Source organism: Eublepharis macularius, chromosome 4 (assembly GCF_028583425.1).
Source record: "Eublepharis macularius isolate TG4126 chromosome 4, MPM_Emac_v1.0, whole genome shotgun sequence".
Classification (NCBI taxonomy): Eukaryota; Metazoa; Chordata; class Lepidosauria; order Squamata; family Eublepharidae; genus Eublepharis; species Eublepharis macularius.
The window spans coordinates 10,603,259-10,616,083 of record NC_072793.1 but is presented as its reverse complement, the minus strand read 5'-3'; the positions used below and the strand labels follow the sequence as shown (position 1 = coordinate 10,616,083).

General features: G+C 46.5%; 1 protein-coding gene across 1 annotated transcript; it reads right to left on the bottom strand.

Annotated features, from left to right (window-relative positions):
* Positions 1-913: 913 nt before the first annotated feature.
* On the bottom strand, positions 914-11,400 carry LOC129327235 (aquaporin-4-like). Its single transcript, XM_054975725.1, has 5 exons — positions 11,393-11,400; positions 8,335-8,719; positions 6,120-6,284; positions 2,887-2,967; positions 914-1,123 (listed from the first exon to the last, which is right to left on the bottom strand). Exons 1-5 carry the CDS (start codon positions 11,398-11,400, stop codon positions 914-916), a joined length of 849 nt encoding a protein of 282 aa, XP_054831700.1.
* Positions 11,401-12,825: the final 1,425 nt, after the last annotated feature.

The following is a 12,825-nucleotide window of genomic DNA, read 5'->3' as shown; positions in this document are numbered from 1 at the left end:
AATCCCTTCTCTGCAAACGGACTAGAACCCTGGAGGCCTGATTCCCAGTTCTAGCTCACTTATTGTAAATCCTACCCCTGAGCTGGGAATAACAACAACAACTGCACTTATATAATGCTTTTCTAAACAGTGTCCCACTCAGAGCAGTTAACAAAGTCAGTGTTATTATTATCTCCACAATACAGCTGGGAGCTGGGCTGAGAGGAGCGGCTTACCCAAGCCAACCTGCTGAACTGGCAGTAGTGGGAGTTGAACCAGCAGAGTACTGATTTACAGCCCAACCACTTAATCACTATGCTACAGCAGCGCTATGCTACAACAGAAAGCAGGTAGCTTTGTTCCCAGTTCCACTTTCATTAGTTAAATAGATCCTATCTAGGGAAAAAGAGGACCCATGATGACTCCTGGCTTCCAGTCCTTCCTTGCTTTAGGCTGGTAGAACTCCTCCCGCCATTACTCTTCAAACACACAGACAGAGCACGTGACTCCTGGAAGCGTTCAGTGCCATAATTATCGGGCTGTGCTATCTTTAGGGGTGAGATTCCAGACGCACCTAAATATCAAGGCCCAGCTAGCAGGAAGAACAACTGGGTGAGGTGGGCACGGCACGGCACCACTGACATAGGGGGTTATGATGAGATGGTAATAATAATAGTGTGCGTATGCAACTCTTCTAGGCATTAGTGCCTCACTCAGAGCAGTTAACAAAGTCAGTGTTGTTATTATCATCCCCACAACACAGCTGGGGAGTCGGGGCTGAGAGGAGTGGCTTAATCAATACTCAAGGTCACCTGCTGAGCTCATGGCCATAGTGGGATTTGAACCAGCAGAGTGCTGCTTCACAGCCCAACTACTTAACCACTCTGCTACAGCAGCTCTTACAGCAGGTAAGAAGACCAGATGTTGCTGTCTCCTATTCAGCACTGTGTTCCCCTTTGCAAGGCGGTTTGGTGTGAGCAGGAGCAGAAAATGAAGAACGGGACATGCTGGCTGCCTCCACTATCTCAATGTCATGGCAGGTCAGGCAGGCAACTAGCTTGTCCCGTGAATCGCTGCTAGCGAAGAAGAATTCATAGGACATTCCAGCAAGGACGGCACCCAGGATGGGTCCAAGCCAATACACCTGAATAGAAAAGAAAGAGAAACTGGGTGAGACGGCATCAAGTGGGCTCTGAACCAAGACAGTATAGTGGGATGGCTTGGGGAGGAGGGGCGAGGGGAGAAGAAGGCGGTGGATTTAAAAGTTTGGGGCAAACTGAATCAATGCAGTATCTGCACACGCTAGGAAACAGTCTGTAGAAAGCGTACCTGAAGGCTCGGGGTTGATTTCCACGAGACCCACAAGTCCACCAGATGGGGACCTCATACACAGCCCCTGAACTTTGTCACAGTCGTACATGATTTGCATGTTCTGATCTCCAACCATGTCCCTGCTCTGGATCAGAGTACTGCCCTTGCACAGAAGGCGCTTCGGCCTTCGGCCGCTACCTTGAGAAATGATCTGGGGAAGAACTCTTAGGTCCGTTGCGGAAGAGCACGTGGTTTTCTGCAATGAACCAAGTGGCTTCATCAGGGGTCGGAGGCTGAAACTCCTTCTGCGCATGCACCCCTCAGTCTGATTCGGAGCAGGAAAGCCATGCACAGGAAGAGAGGAGAACATACAAATCACACAGGACGGTGGAGGAGTTTCCAGATTGAGTCTGGGGATCTCTGCCTTCTCATGCTCCATGTCTCATGGAGATAATAATAATAATAACATTCAATTTATATACCGCCCTTCAGGATGACTTAATGCCCACTCAGAGCGGTTTACAAAGTATGCCATTATTATCCCCACAACAAAACACCCTGTGGGGTGGGTGGGGCTGAGAGAGCTCCGAGAAGCTGTGACTAGCCGAAGGTCACCCAGCTGGCTTCAAGCGGAGGAGTGGGGAATCAAACCCAGTTCTCCAGGTTTGAGTCCCACGCTCTTAACCAATACACCAAACTGGCTTTCCAGAGAGTGAGAGCACCCAGAGTAGGGGATGGCAGATCAAGAAATGCAGGGCCAAACCAGGGCCGTTTCCAGATGGCTTACCTGCACCTGGAACGTCGTGCCATGTTGCGGGGAAAACGTGAAATATCGTGTTTTCTCGCGCGAGTTTTGCGATGTTTCGCGTTTTCCCCGCAACGTGGTACGACGTTCCGGGTGCAGGTAAGCCATCTGGAAACGGCCCAGAAGAGACACTAGGCATTCTGTGAACAGAGCTCCCAGCATCTTTTTTGTCTTTAAAAACCATGCCCAGTGGCAGAGGTCCCATTGGGCCTCCCCCTGTGCTGTTTTTCCTATGTGGAATGGCCGCATTTGCCCCACTGAGGCAAACATATGAGTACCTGAATCAGTATGTTTGTTCCAACGACACAAATAGAATCTGTATGGGGCCATTTCAGATTGGGTCCTCAATGGAAATGGACCCCCCACCCCCAGGTGTGTGATTATTAAAGAAAAAAGACACTGAAAGCTCTAGGGGTGAAACACCCAGCATCTCAGCTGGGCCGTTTCCGCACGGCTTACTGCAACCCGGAACGCTGCGCAACATGCCGAAAAAAACCACGGAAGATCGCGTTTTCTCGTGCGAGTTTTGCGTGATGTTGCGCAACATTGTGCAAAACTCGCGCGAGAAAACACAATCTTCCGTGGTTTTTTTGGCATGTTGCGCAGCATTCCGGGTTGAGGTAAGCCGTGTGGAAACGGCCATGGTGTAGCCCACAGTCTGTGGTTTCCAAGTATGCTTGATCCTGGCTCCTAAATCAATGCATGTGGAGAAAGAAGGGCAAACTGAACACAGGGGCCCAGAAGGGCAGAGCGCCAGTCCTCTCTCAGCTGGGTTTCTAGCATCCACTCACCCAGTGATGTTCCCAGATTCCTGTTACTACAGCTGGTCCCAGTGATCGGGCAGGATTCATGCTGCCCCCAGAGAATATGCCCTGAAGAGATATTATATAAGTCAGCGGTGATGTTCCGTTTCCTCTCTTTGACAGATTATTCCAGGAGTTACTTGCTATTCATAGTTGCAACCATCATCTTCTCCCTAACTGGCATTCCCACCTTTAGTATTCAGCCTGCTGAAGATTCCTTTAGTACCTAATGCCAGGTATGTGCAGTGTAGATTCTGTCATTATAACCATCCTATTTTGTGATTTTCATTTGTTATTCAAATATGCTTACATTTATTAACAAATGTATTATGTGTGCAAATTTTTATTTTAGTATCCTTTCTGATCCATCAGTTCTTTGAGCAGCAGTACTAAACATCATACTAACGTGCAACTCTATGCTTTCAAAGGAGGCTCTTATTTTAAACGTTAAATATTAATTTCTGCGGCCATGAGAACTGGATATTGTTCCAACACATGAAATCCCCTCAGTGTTATTAAGATAGTGTCATTTATCTTTGTACGCTCACAAGATTGTTCTATTTATTTGTTTTACTAATTTAAATGTTGATATCCCACTGCAGTCCCTGAAGGAACCCAAAGTGGCCTTCAGTAATGACAACAAATTATTAATAAAACAACACCCCTCCCTGCTCAAATCAGCAAACTATTGCGAGGTAGTCTAGAAGACAATAAGTGGTTTGTTGAAATTCAGCAGCAGTGAGCCACAGGCACACCAAAGCTTTATAGACTGTACCCTCCACATGTGGTAGATTGGAGAGAAGCAAGACCAGTTCAGGGACTCATGCAGAGAAGCAAAAGGCTTCCTCCTCTGAAGCTGGGTAATGTTTCTGTGTCTCTCTTTCTTTCCTTTTGTTAAATGAAAAGTGGGCATGGAGGCCCCTGACCTGGATGGTTCAGGTAGCTCAGTCTCATCAGATCTTGAAGGTTAAGTAGGGTTGGCCCTGCCAGGAATGTCAAGGTTGTTATGCAGAAGCAGGCAATGGCAAACCACCTCTGTTCCCCTCTTGCCATAAAACCTTACAGGGTTTCCATGAATCAGCTGCAACTTGATTATTTAAAAAAAATGGTGGGTGGGGACATTATCCCTCATAGCTATGTAAAGCTACAAGAATGTTCACAGTTCAACTGCTGTGAGAGAAGGGACAGAAGCCACTTGTTTTGAGATCAGGGTCAGATCGAGGGGGGCAGGGGGGTAGTCTCCCCTGGCGCTGCCAAAGAGCCAGCCACCAGGAGTGCACCGGTGGCAGCGTGGGCCGCCCGCGCCATTCACCTGTCCCACAGGAAAGGGAGCGCGTGGCAAGATGGTCGCCCCCTCAGCAGGGCAGGCGAGTGTCGCGGGTGGCCTCCCAGCTGCCAACACTGCTGCTGCTCCGCTGGCGGCACGTGCTGTGTGTGCGCGCTGTGTGCGCGCATGAGGGTGGCCGGACTTAGGTTGTCCCGGGCGCCGGGAACCCTAGATCCGGCCCTGTTTGAGATTAAACCTTCTGTGCTGGCAGATCTGGATACAAAGTCCAAATATCCCTGTTAACAATTAGACATTATCTTTTTCTTTCTCTGAACATATGAAGCTGTCTCCTATTGAATTAGACCATTGGACCATATATCTCAATACTGCCTGCTCTGACAAGGACTACTAGGAAAGAGAGAAATAGAAACAAAAATAGATCAAACTATTCCTTGGTTTTCATATTTTCAATTATCCTATTTTGCAAAGGATATCAACCTAAAAGAAATAATGAATACACCAAAAACAAATTTTGAACAATTTTTAGAAGTAGCAGAGTTTACTCGTAAAAATTTAATCTCTAAAATTTATAATATACTAATACATAATGAAGACATCCAACTTACAACTGCACAATCAAAATGGCAACAAGATTGTGGAACACCTCTAACAAAAAAAGATTGGGAACAAATTGGGACATCAAATTTATCCAACTCCAAGGTTATTAACACTAGGCTGCAAACTTATAAAATTATTAATCATTGGTACCTGACTCCCCAAAAACTATCAAAAATTTATTCAAGAAGTTCACCTCTTTGTTGGAAAAAGTGTGGCGAAGTAGGTTCCTTTGCCCACTGTTGGTGGGAATGCAGAGTTCTGGGAAAAAATATTACACCAAATAGCCCTTATTACAGCATACACTATTCCCCTAAAACCAGAATTAATTTTTTTAGACATCTGGAAAGACCAGTCAATACCACAAATCAGGAAAAAATTAATAACTACTTTTTAGTAGCAGCAAAATCTACAATAGCCTCGTATTGGAAATCCCAAAGTTTACCAAACCTTGACACCTGGTATAACAAAATTAGGGACCAATTTATGATGGAAAAAATAACAGAAAAAATATGCTCTCAAACAAATCCAATGAGAACAACAGAATTTTACACTAAATGGGAACCCTTTTTGGAATTTCTCTCTAGAAATGAATTTTTAGTCACAAAACTTCCTCAACAAGCAGTTTGCAATTTGGAAATGTCAGGCTTATGGTAACTCATTAAGAAGCCAAACAACATAATGCAAGTTGTAGTTTATCAAAATGCCAATGTATGGAGTTTTATCAAAGCTTTAAATGTTACAAGTTGTAATTGTAGATTCTTTATTGTTACTTGCTATTTGTTATATGTTTTTATTGTTATATTTAAAAAATGGAAAATTAATTTAAAATTTTTTTAAAAAAATACTGCCTGCTCTGCCTGGCAGCTGCTCTCCTGTGCCCGATGCAGAAGGCTTTCCCATCACCTACTACCAGAGGGGCTTTGAGTGGTGAGGCCAGGAACGGATCCTGGAACTTCCTGCGGGCTAAGCACGTGTTCCGCCAAGCCACAGGTCCTTCACAGAGATTGTCCTGTATCTCTGCGCTGTAAAGTAAACAGCAGGACAAGATCCGTCTTACTCGTGCGTACTCTGCAATCAATTCCATTTCATAGAACGGAGTGCTGATGAGAAATACGTGTTTTGTTTTGCGTGTTGCTTTATTTTAGTACACGGAGGCAAGAGGGACTCTGGTATCTGCCATAGCGGAAAAAAGTGATGTTCCGTTCTTGCATAGTGTGGTGGGTCTTTCGCCTCCCATTTCAGCTTGACTTCTGCTGGGACTTGTGACTTCCACTGATCTAGTATTTCCAACCAGTGCCATAAAAGGGGCAGCTCATTCACCTGCAGGGGCTCTTACCGCAGCAAGGGCTCCTGCTACTACAGAGAAGCCGATGGCCAGGATGCCGGGCTGACTCAACTCACGCCTCCGATGATCTTCTGCAGCAAAGATGGTGAGAGCCAGCTGGAAAGTGGACAAAGCCTCCATTCCTAGAGCTTGTCCCGCATTCCCTTCACTGCTAACCTGAAATGGAGAGGAAGGTTGGAGAGGAGTGCTTGAGGGCAGGACACCCCAAGTCACCAAGTGGCATTTCCTAGTCATGTGCATATCAACAACATAATGAAATGTATACTGGCTTTTGAACAGATGGTGTTAATGTTGGAAGAGGAGGATTCAGAGCTGCCCCTTTCCTCAGGTTTCAGAGGGGGACAACCCAAAGAGTTAGAAAGACAGAGCGGTCAGGGCACTCTGCTTACTGCTGCTTGCTGCTCTGACTGTCCTTTGATATGCAGATTGCTAGTCTTGGGATTTCCTCCTCCTGACTTCTGCCCTCTCACTTCTTCCGGGCTTTTTTCCAGGCCACACCTCTCTCCTTCTCCCCCCTCCCATCTGGGCAGCATGGATGCAGGCCTTGCCCTAGCTGTCTTCACTTTGGACAACTGAAAGGATGCAGGATTTTAACATCTTGGATGCAAAGTGGGAGTTCTACTTTGGCATATGTAATTAATAATTTTGTTTTATCATAAAGAACCCAAATAACAACAACAAATTGTCATGAATTGGCAGTTTTGTTAAGAGAAACAATTTTAATTCCTTCCCCTCTTTTTAGGAATCTGGAGTCTGTTTCAAATCAATTCCATTTTGATAAAAAAGAAAAGAAAAAGAAAGTCCAAGAGAGGAGGGGCAGGAAGGGAGGTTCTGCGATTTTAGAATTTCACTCTGCAGATGCTCAGAGGCAGGGAATGTCTCCCCAAAGGTTCCTATGCTCCTGCTAGAGCATCACACTGTGGTGTGAAACATCAAAAAAAGCCTGGAAGGGCTGAGTTTACAAAAGGGGGCACATAGAGCACCACCGTGTGATGTAGCAAAAAAATACAAAGAGAAATTAAAGAGAACCCCTTTTTTGAAAGAAAAAGAGATTAAGTAGAAATGATAGCTATTTTGGGGAAAGAAATCCCACTCCCCATAATGCTACAAATTGGAGGGGAGGAATCAATATTATAATAAATTATGTTGCCTAATATGGTAACTTGTATTATCTAGTTTCGGACCATTTCAAGTTGGCTACCACTACAAGTCAGTTCACTGGATTTATTAAGGCACAGTTATCTTCCCAAATGTGTACACTTGTTTTACATTCAAAAGTTAAAAAGAAAAAACCCCATTGTTTTGCAAATGTTGAATGCATGTCCATAACGGTGTCAACACATTTTTTCGCAATCCAAACTGCTCTCTCGTTCCAAGAGGTATTCCTGGCCCATACAATGTTTTGTGGGCAACAATGGAGCCAACAAGCCTTAGAGGGAGGGGGTGTGCCCGAGGGGAAGGGGTTGAGGCACAGTATAACGCCCATGGATTGTTGGGAAAATGGCAGCAGAGTGATAGACCCGTTGCTGGTCAGCTGAGGACAGGAAGAGGCAAAGCCAGTTAGTTAGGAGAAAGGCTGAAGTGGCTGGGAGTTTGCTGTTCAGAACGGCAAACAAGGATGACCTGGAAGCATTTGTAGAGGTCAGAGAGCATTACCTAAATCATCAGCCTTCTGGATTCAAGGTGATTTCCTTAGCGGGTATAACTGGCTTTCTTACAGTTCCTTTTGCCACAACTGGGTGACCGGGCAGTGAGTGAATCTCAGCCTGCCATCCCTGAGGTCGAAGATCTACTCTAAGTCAGAGAGGCCCAGGGCTTTTTTTCAACTGGAACGTGGTGGAACGGAGTTCCAGAACCTCTTGGAAATGTTCACATGGCCGGTGTCCCCGCCCCTTGATCTCCAGACAGTGGGGAGTTGAGATTGCCCTCCACGCCGCTCAGCGGCGCGGAGGGCAATCTCAACTCCCCTCTGTCTGGAGATCAAGGGGCGGGGACACCGGCCATGTGGCCATTTTCTCCGAGGGCAACCCACTGAGTTCCACCACCTCTTTCCCCAGAAAAAAAGCCCTGGAGAGGCCCAGCGCAGCACCATGAGATAGAACCAGTGCCGCCACCAGTAGTAAAACCATTCTATGCCACAGCTGGCTTGAGTGGACACATTTCACTCCCTGGATAACTGGAGGGGAAAGGGGTGCAGTTCACTCACCTTGGTGACCAACTGCCCAACGGCTGAAGTGGGCAGCACGAGGAAGAAGACGCCTGACGCTAGGATGGCACCCAGGCACTGGGCCAGGATATAGCTTGCAGCATGCAGAGCATCCAGTTTGCGAGTACAGAGGAAGGCCACAGTGAGTGCTGGGTTGACCTGGGCACCGCTGACCTCACCCAAGCAGTGTGCCAAGCTGACGGCAACAAGCCCTGCAGCAAGGGCTGGCTGGAGAGGGGGAGGGAGCACTTGCTTAGGACCAGCAGGGGAGGAGGCACCCAGCACGACCCAGACGAAGATGAGGGTGCCCGTCGCTTCTGCCAACAAGCAGCACCAGAACCGACGGCTTCGCAGTTCCTGGAGTGGAGGGAACAATGAAGGGTCACTGGATGTGGGCACAGAGCAGCACACACACACGGACACACGAGAGGGACAGATTTTCAGGAAACATCCCCCCAACCATCTAACTCATCCTCTTGTTTAATATAAGCTGTTGGATAACCTTTATCAACTGTATATATAATTCTCAATGTGGCCCCATCTGTGGATACTTAATCCAGAGATTTGGCCATGAACAGACAAGACAGATTTTTCTATAAACCTGAGAAAAGCCCGATTTGCAAAAAAACCTGAAATCTAAAACGAACAAACAAAAACAACCTCAAACCCTTGCAGAGATCTAACAAACCCATCAAGCAGAAGTGAGAGAAGCAAAAGTGATGTGTGACTGCCTTCCTCTGCAAAGTCTTCCTTAGTGGTCTCTCATCCAAGTACTTACCCTGCTTAACTCCTGAGATCTGATGATATCAGGCTATACCATGCTGCCTTGTCTCCTTAGGGGGTTAGCCCCCCCCCCATAATAGAAACAGCACATGGAGCATTGAAAAACAAATGCCCTCTCTCAGTGGCCTGTTCTGGCCATTGCTAGGAAACCATTCACAATATTTCTAGCCTTCAAGTGTTGGTTTCTGTCAGAAAAGTCAGGGAGAGGGGGCAAGGCCCTTCCCAGAGCTGCATTGGCCTTTGAGGGAGAATTCACTGGGGCCAGACTTGGCAGCAACCACCAGGCTACCTGCTACAACACAACCTGCATGATTCACCCCAGCCCAGCTGCTCTCTAATATTCAATCACAGCCACACCTTGAAGTGACGTCGCACCAGCTGCGGACATTCTCCCACGTTTCTCTGGGGCCAATTTTGGATCCAAATGGGCCAGATTTAGCCTCGTGCAAAACACGGGAACACACCCATGGCCAATGTGATGACATCACTTCCTGAAAGTGATGTAATCACATAATCATTGGGAGCATGGGTGCACGAAAACAGACACGCAGAAGGAACAAGACAAGTGCTAGGTCCCTCCTCCTGCTGGGAGGGTAAGGGGACCTGGCAGTCCTACCTTGAAAGCTAGTGTGGAATAGTGGTCCGAATTTCAGATTAGGATCTAGGAGGTGCGGGCTTGAATCCCCACTCACCCACGGCGCTCAGCGGGTTCCCTTGGACTAGTCACACACTCTCAGCCTAGCCTACCCCACATGGATGCTGTGAGAATAAAATGGCAGAGGAGAATGATGTAATACTGCTTTGGGTCTTCATTACGGAGAAAGAAGGGGTATAAATGAAGTAAATAACAAATATAGCTGAAAATGGGATAGGAGAGATGATATGGAGGCTGCCAGAAGGACAAGAGGAAATAGTGTGGGGAGAGCGATCCAAGGAGAGTGACATTAATTCCACAAGTCCTTGCAAGCGTTTCCCACTGCACAACTGGGCCCAGACTGGAAGGCCACACTGTGCAACTGGGCCTGGCCCAGCAGCTGCAATTGTGCAGTTTTCCTAGGGAGAGACTGCCGTGGGGATCGATCAGGAGGGAAAGCAGATAAAGAAGGCAGGAGGGCAGATCAAGAAAAGATTGGCTGGTGGGTTGTTAAGGAGAGAAGGAAGCAGGAAAAGGAGAGGGGGCTTTAGGGGGCTTTCAGGCAAGAGAAAGTGGAAAATAAGATACTCCGTCAAGTCCTTGTGGGTCCCCTGCGTATCTTTTATAATCCCCCCACTTCTCCTATAATCCTCTCATTTACCCTATGGCATTGTTTGTGGAAATGTCCTTGAAATTGACTGTACTAATCTCACACTGTGTGATCTGCCTTGAGTCTCAGTGAGAAAGGCGGACTATAAATGATGACGACGACAACATCAACACACACACACACATTTCTAGTCTGTAGCCACGAGGATTTTGCCAGTCCATGACCCACCAAAGTACTAGGCTATCTCTTTGACCCAGTGCCTAAAGAGGAAAGAATCATAGCATTATGAAAAAGATCCCATCTAGTGCAAGCAGAGTAGTGTGAGCAGAAGTTTTGCTGCCTGTACATTTTGCAGTACAGGCAGCCTGCTGTGTCCCTGAACTCATGCCTGGGGTATGTGTATGTCAGTGGACCTCTAGGAACAGAGAGAGAGGGAGGGGGAGAGAGGGAGAGAGGGAGAGGGAGTCTGCATGGGGGCAGGGAGAAGGGTGAACACTGTTAGAGCGAGTGTTAAACTACGCTGCGGAATTAAACGCCGAGCTGGTTAGAGAGGCAAAAGCTTTATTTGAGGAAGTTACATACATGAGGGAAAAAGGGAGAGAGATCCTAGCTCTCTCTATTCCCTTTATATAAAGCACATTCCTGAACTATTCCATTAAAATATATCCCTATTATCCTTATAAAATGTATTTCTGAACAATTCTGTTTTATATAGTTTGCAGAAGACCAGAAGGGAGGGGCCCTTCCTGACTGCCTCAGGTATGCCATTTCACGAGGGGAGGGCCCCAACAGAGAACGCATGTGGACAGGCAGTCCTTTCCTAAAGCATACCTAGCTCTCAAGGCTCAAAGCACTCGGACATATTTTTTATTCAGTCTAATTGCAATCCAGTCCAGCTGCGTTTGTAGCCATTTATTCAGGAAAGCTCTGGCAAAGCATAGTTTGTAAGGATGCTTAGAGAGAACGAAAGCAGGAGAGAGTGCCTTGCTCTACATCTCCCATCTGAACACAACATTAAACCCAGGGCATACATGGCCATGTTCGGCATCTTATTGACTTAATCAATAAAAGAAATCAGAGGCAGAAGGGCAATTAAGGCAACTAGGAAATGCCCTGCTGGGACAATGACTTAGGGGCTTAAACAAGGGGTAGCCCTGTATGGAAAAGGACGCATCTGGCCTGGTCCTGCCATGTCCCACATGGTAAAGAATATGCTCAACTTTGTCCCATGTGGCAAATGAGGCACCCAGAAGGCTGGGCATGCTCTTTCTCCCTCTCTTTCTCCTTGCCGGGGGGGGGGGGGGAGAGCATTTCCAGATCTATTTTTTCCTCCTAGTCTACCATTGGAAAAAAATATTATAGGAGAGATCAGGTATAGCCTAGAGGAGGGTAGAGCAGCATCCTAAAGTGGTGTCCCTCAATCATACAGAGCAAGTGTTCATGCAAATATAATTGGTGACTGCCTTTGAAAATGGAATTTGTACCAGGGCTTTTTTTCAGCTGGAACACAGTGGAACAGAGTTCCGGCACCTCTTGAAAATGGAGCGGAGGGCAATCTAAACTCCCCTCTGTCTGGAGATCAGGGGGCAGGGCCACCGGCCATGTGACCATTTTCACCGAGGGCGATTTAAACTTTTAAAAACTCCCCCCTTGTTCCAGCTGACCCAAAGTGACGTCATTGTATGGTCCTGAGTTCCACCACTGAGTTCCACCACCTCTTTTCCCAGAGAAAAAGCCCTGATTTGTACAATTGATTGCCAGGATTCGTAGCCACCAAAGATCCCGTCCTCCATGTATTCATGTAAGTTAGTGGTTCTTAAAACTGTGGTTTGAGACCTAAAAGTGGGTTTTCATGACTATCTCACTGGTGCGTCACAAGGCCAGGAAGAAGGAAGTGGAACAGAATGAGTGAGGAGAAGAGGCTCTAAAGATCTCTTGACAGCAATTTGGGTTTGCCGCTGCATGATGTGCAAAATGGCCATGAAATACAGTCTGTTGCTCTGCTACACTATATATTTCTAAATACTGAAAATGAAAAACAAAATAAACTTATTCCGGGTTAACTGATGTGAGATTCCTGCCTTTTTATGGTGTAAAGGAGACAACTAGGGTTACTTTGCAAATGGGTCCCAAACAACAAAGTAAATTTATAACTGGATCTAGCTTTAAAAAAAATCTGAGAATCAGTAACATTTTTTAAAAAATCATTTATGTGCCCCCCCAAAAAAGCTGACAGGTTTTGAATCACCAGTGGGAATCACATAACAGATTGCTTTATAATCGGTTCCCGAACCAAAGACATTAAGAGGTGGATCCTTAACTTTTACCCAAAGAAATCTTGGTGGCTTGGGACCTTCAACTGAGTCATGATCTGAACTAAGATGGGTTGCACCATTTTTATTCCACCCCATCGCTATCACATCTGTATCCCATCCTTTCACGCATGAACTCAGGGCAGCATACA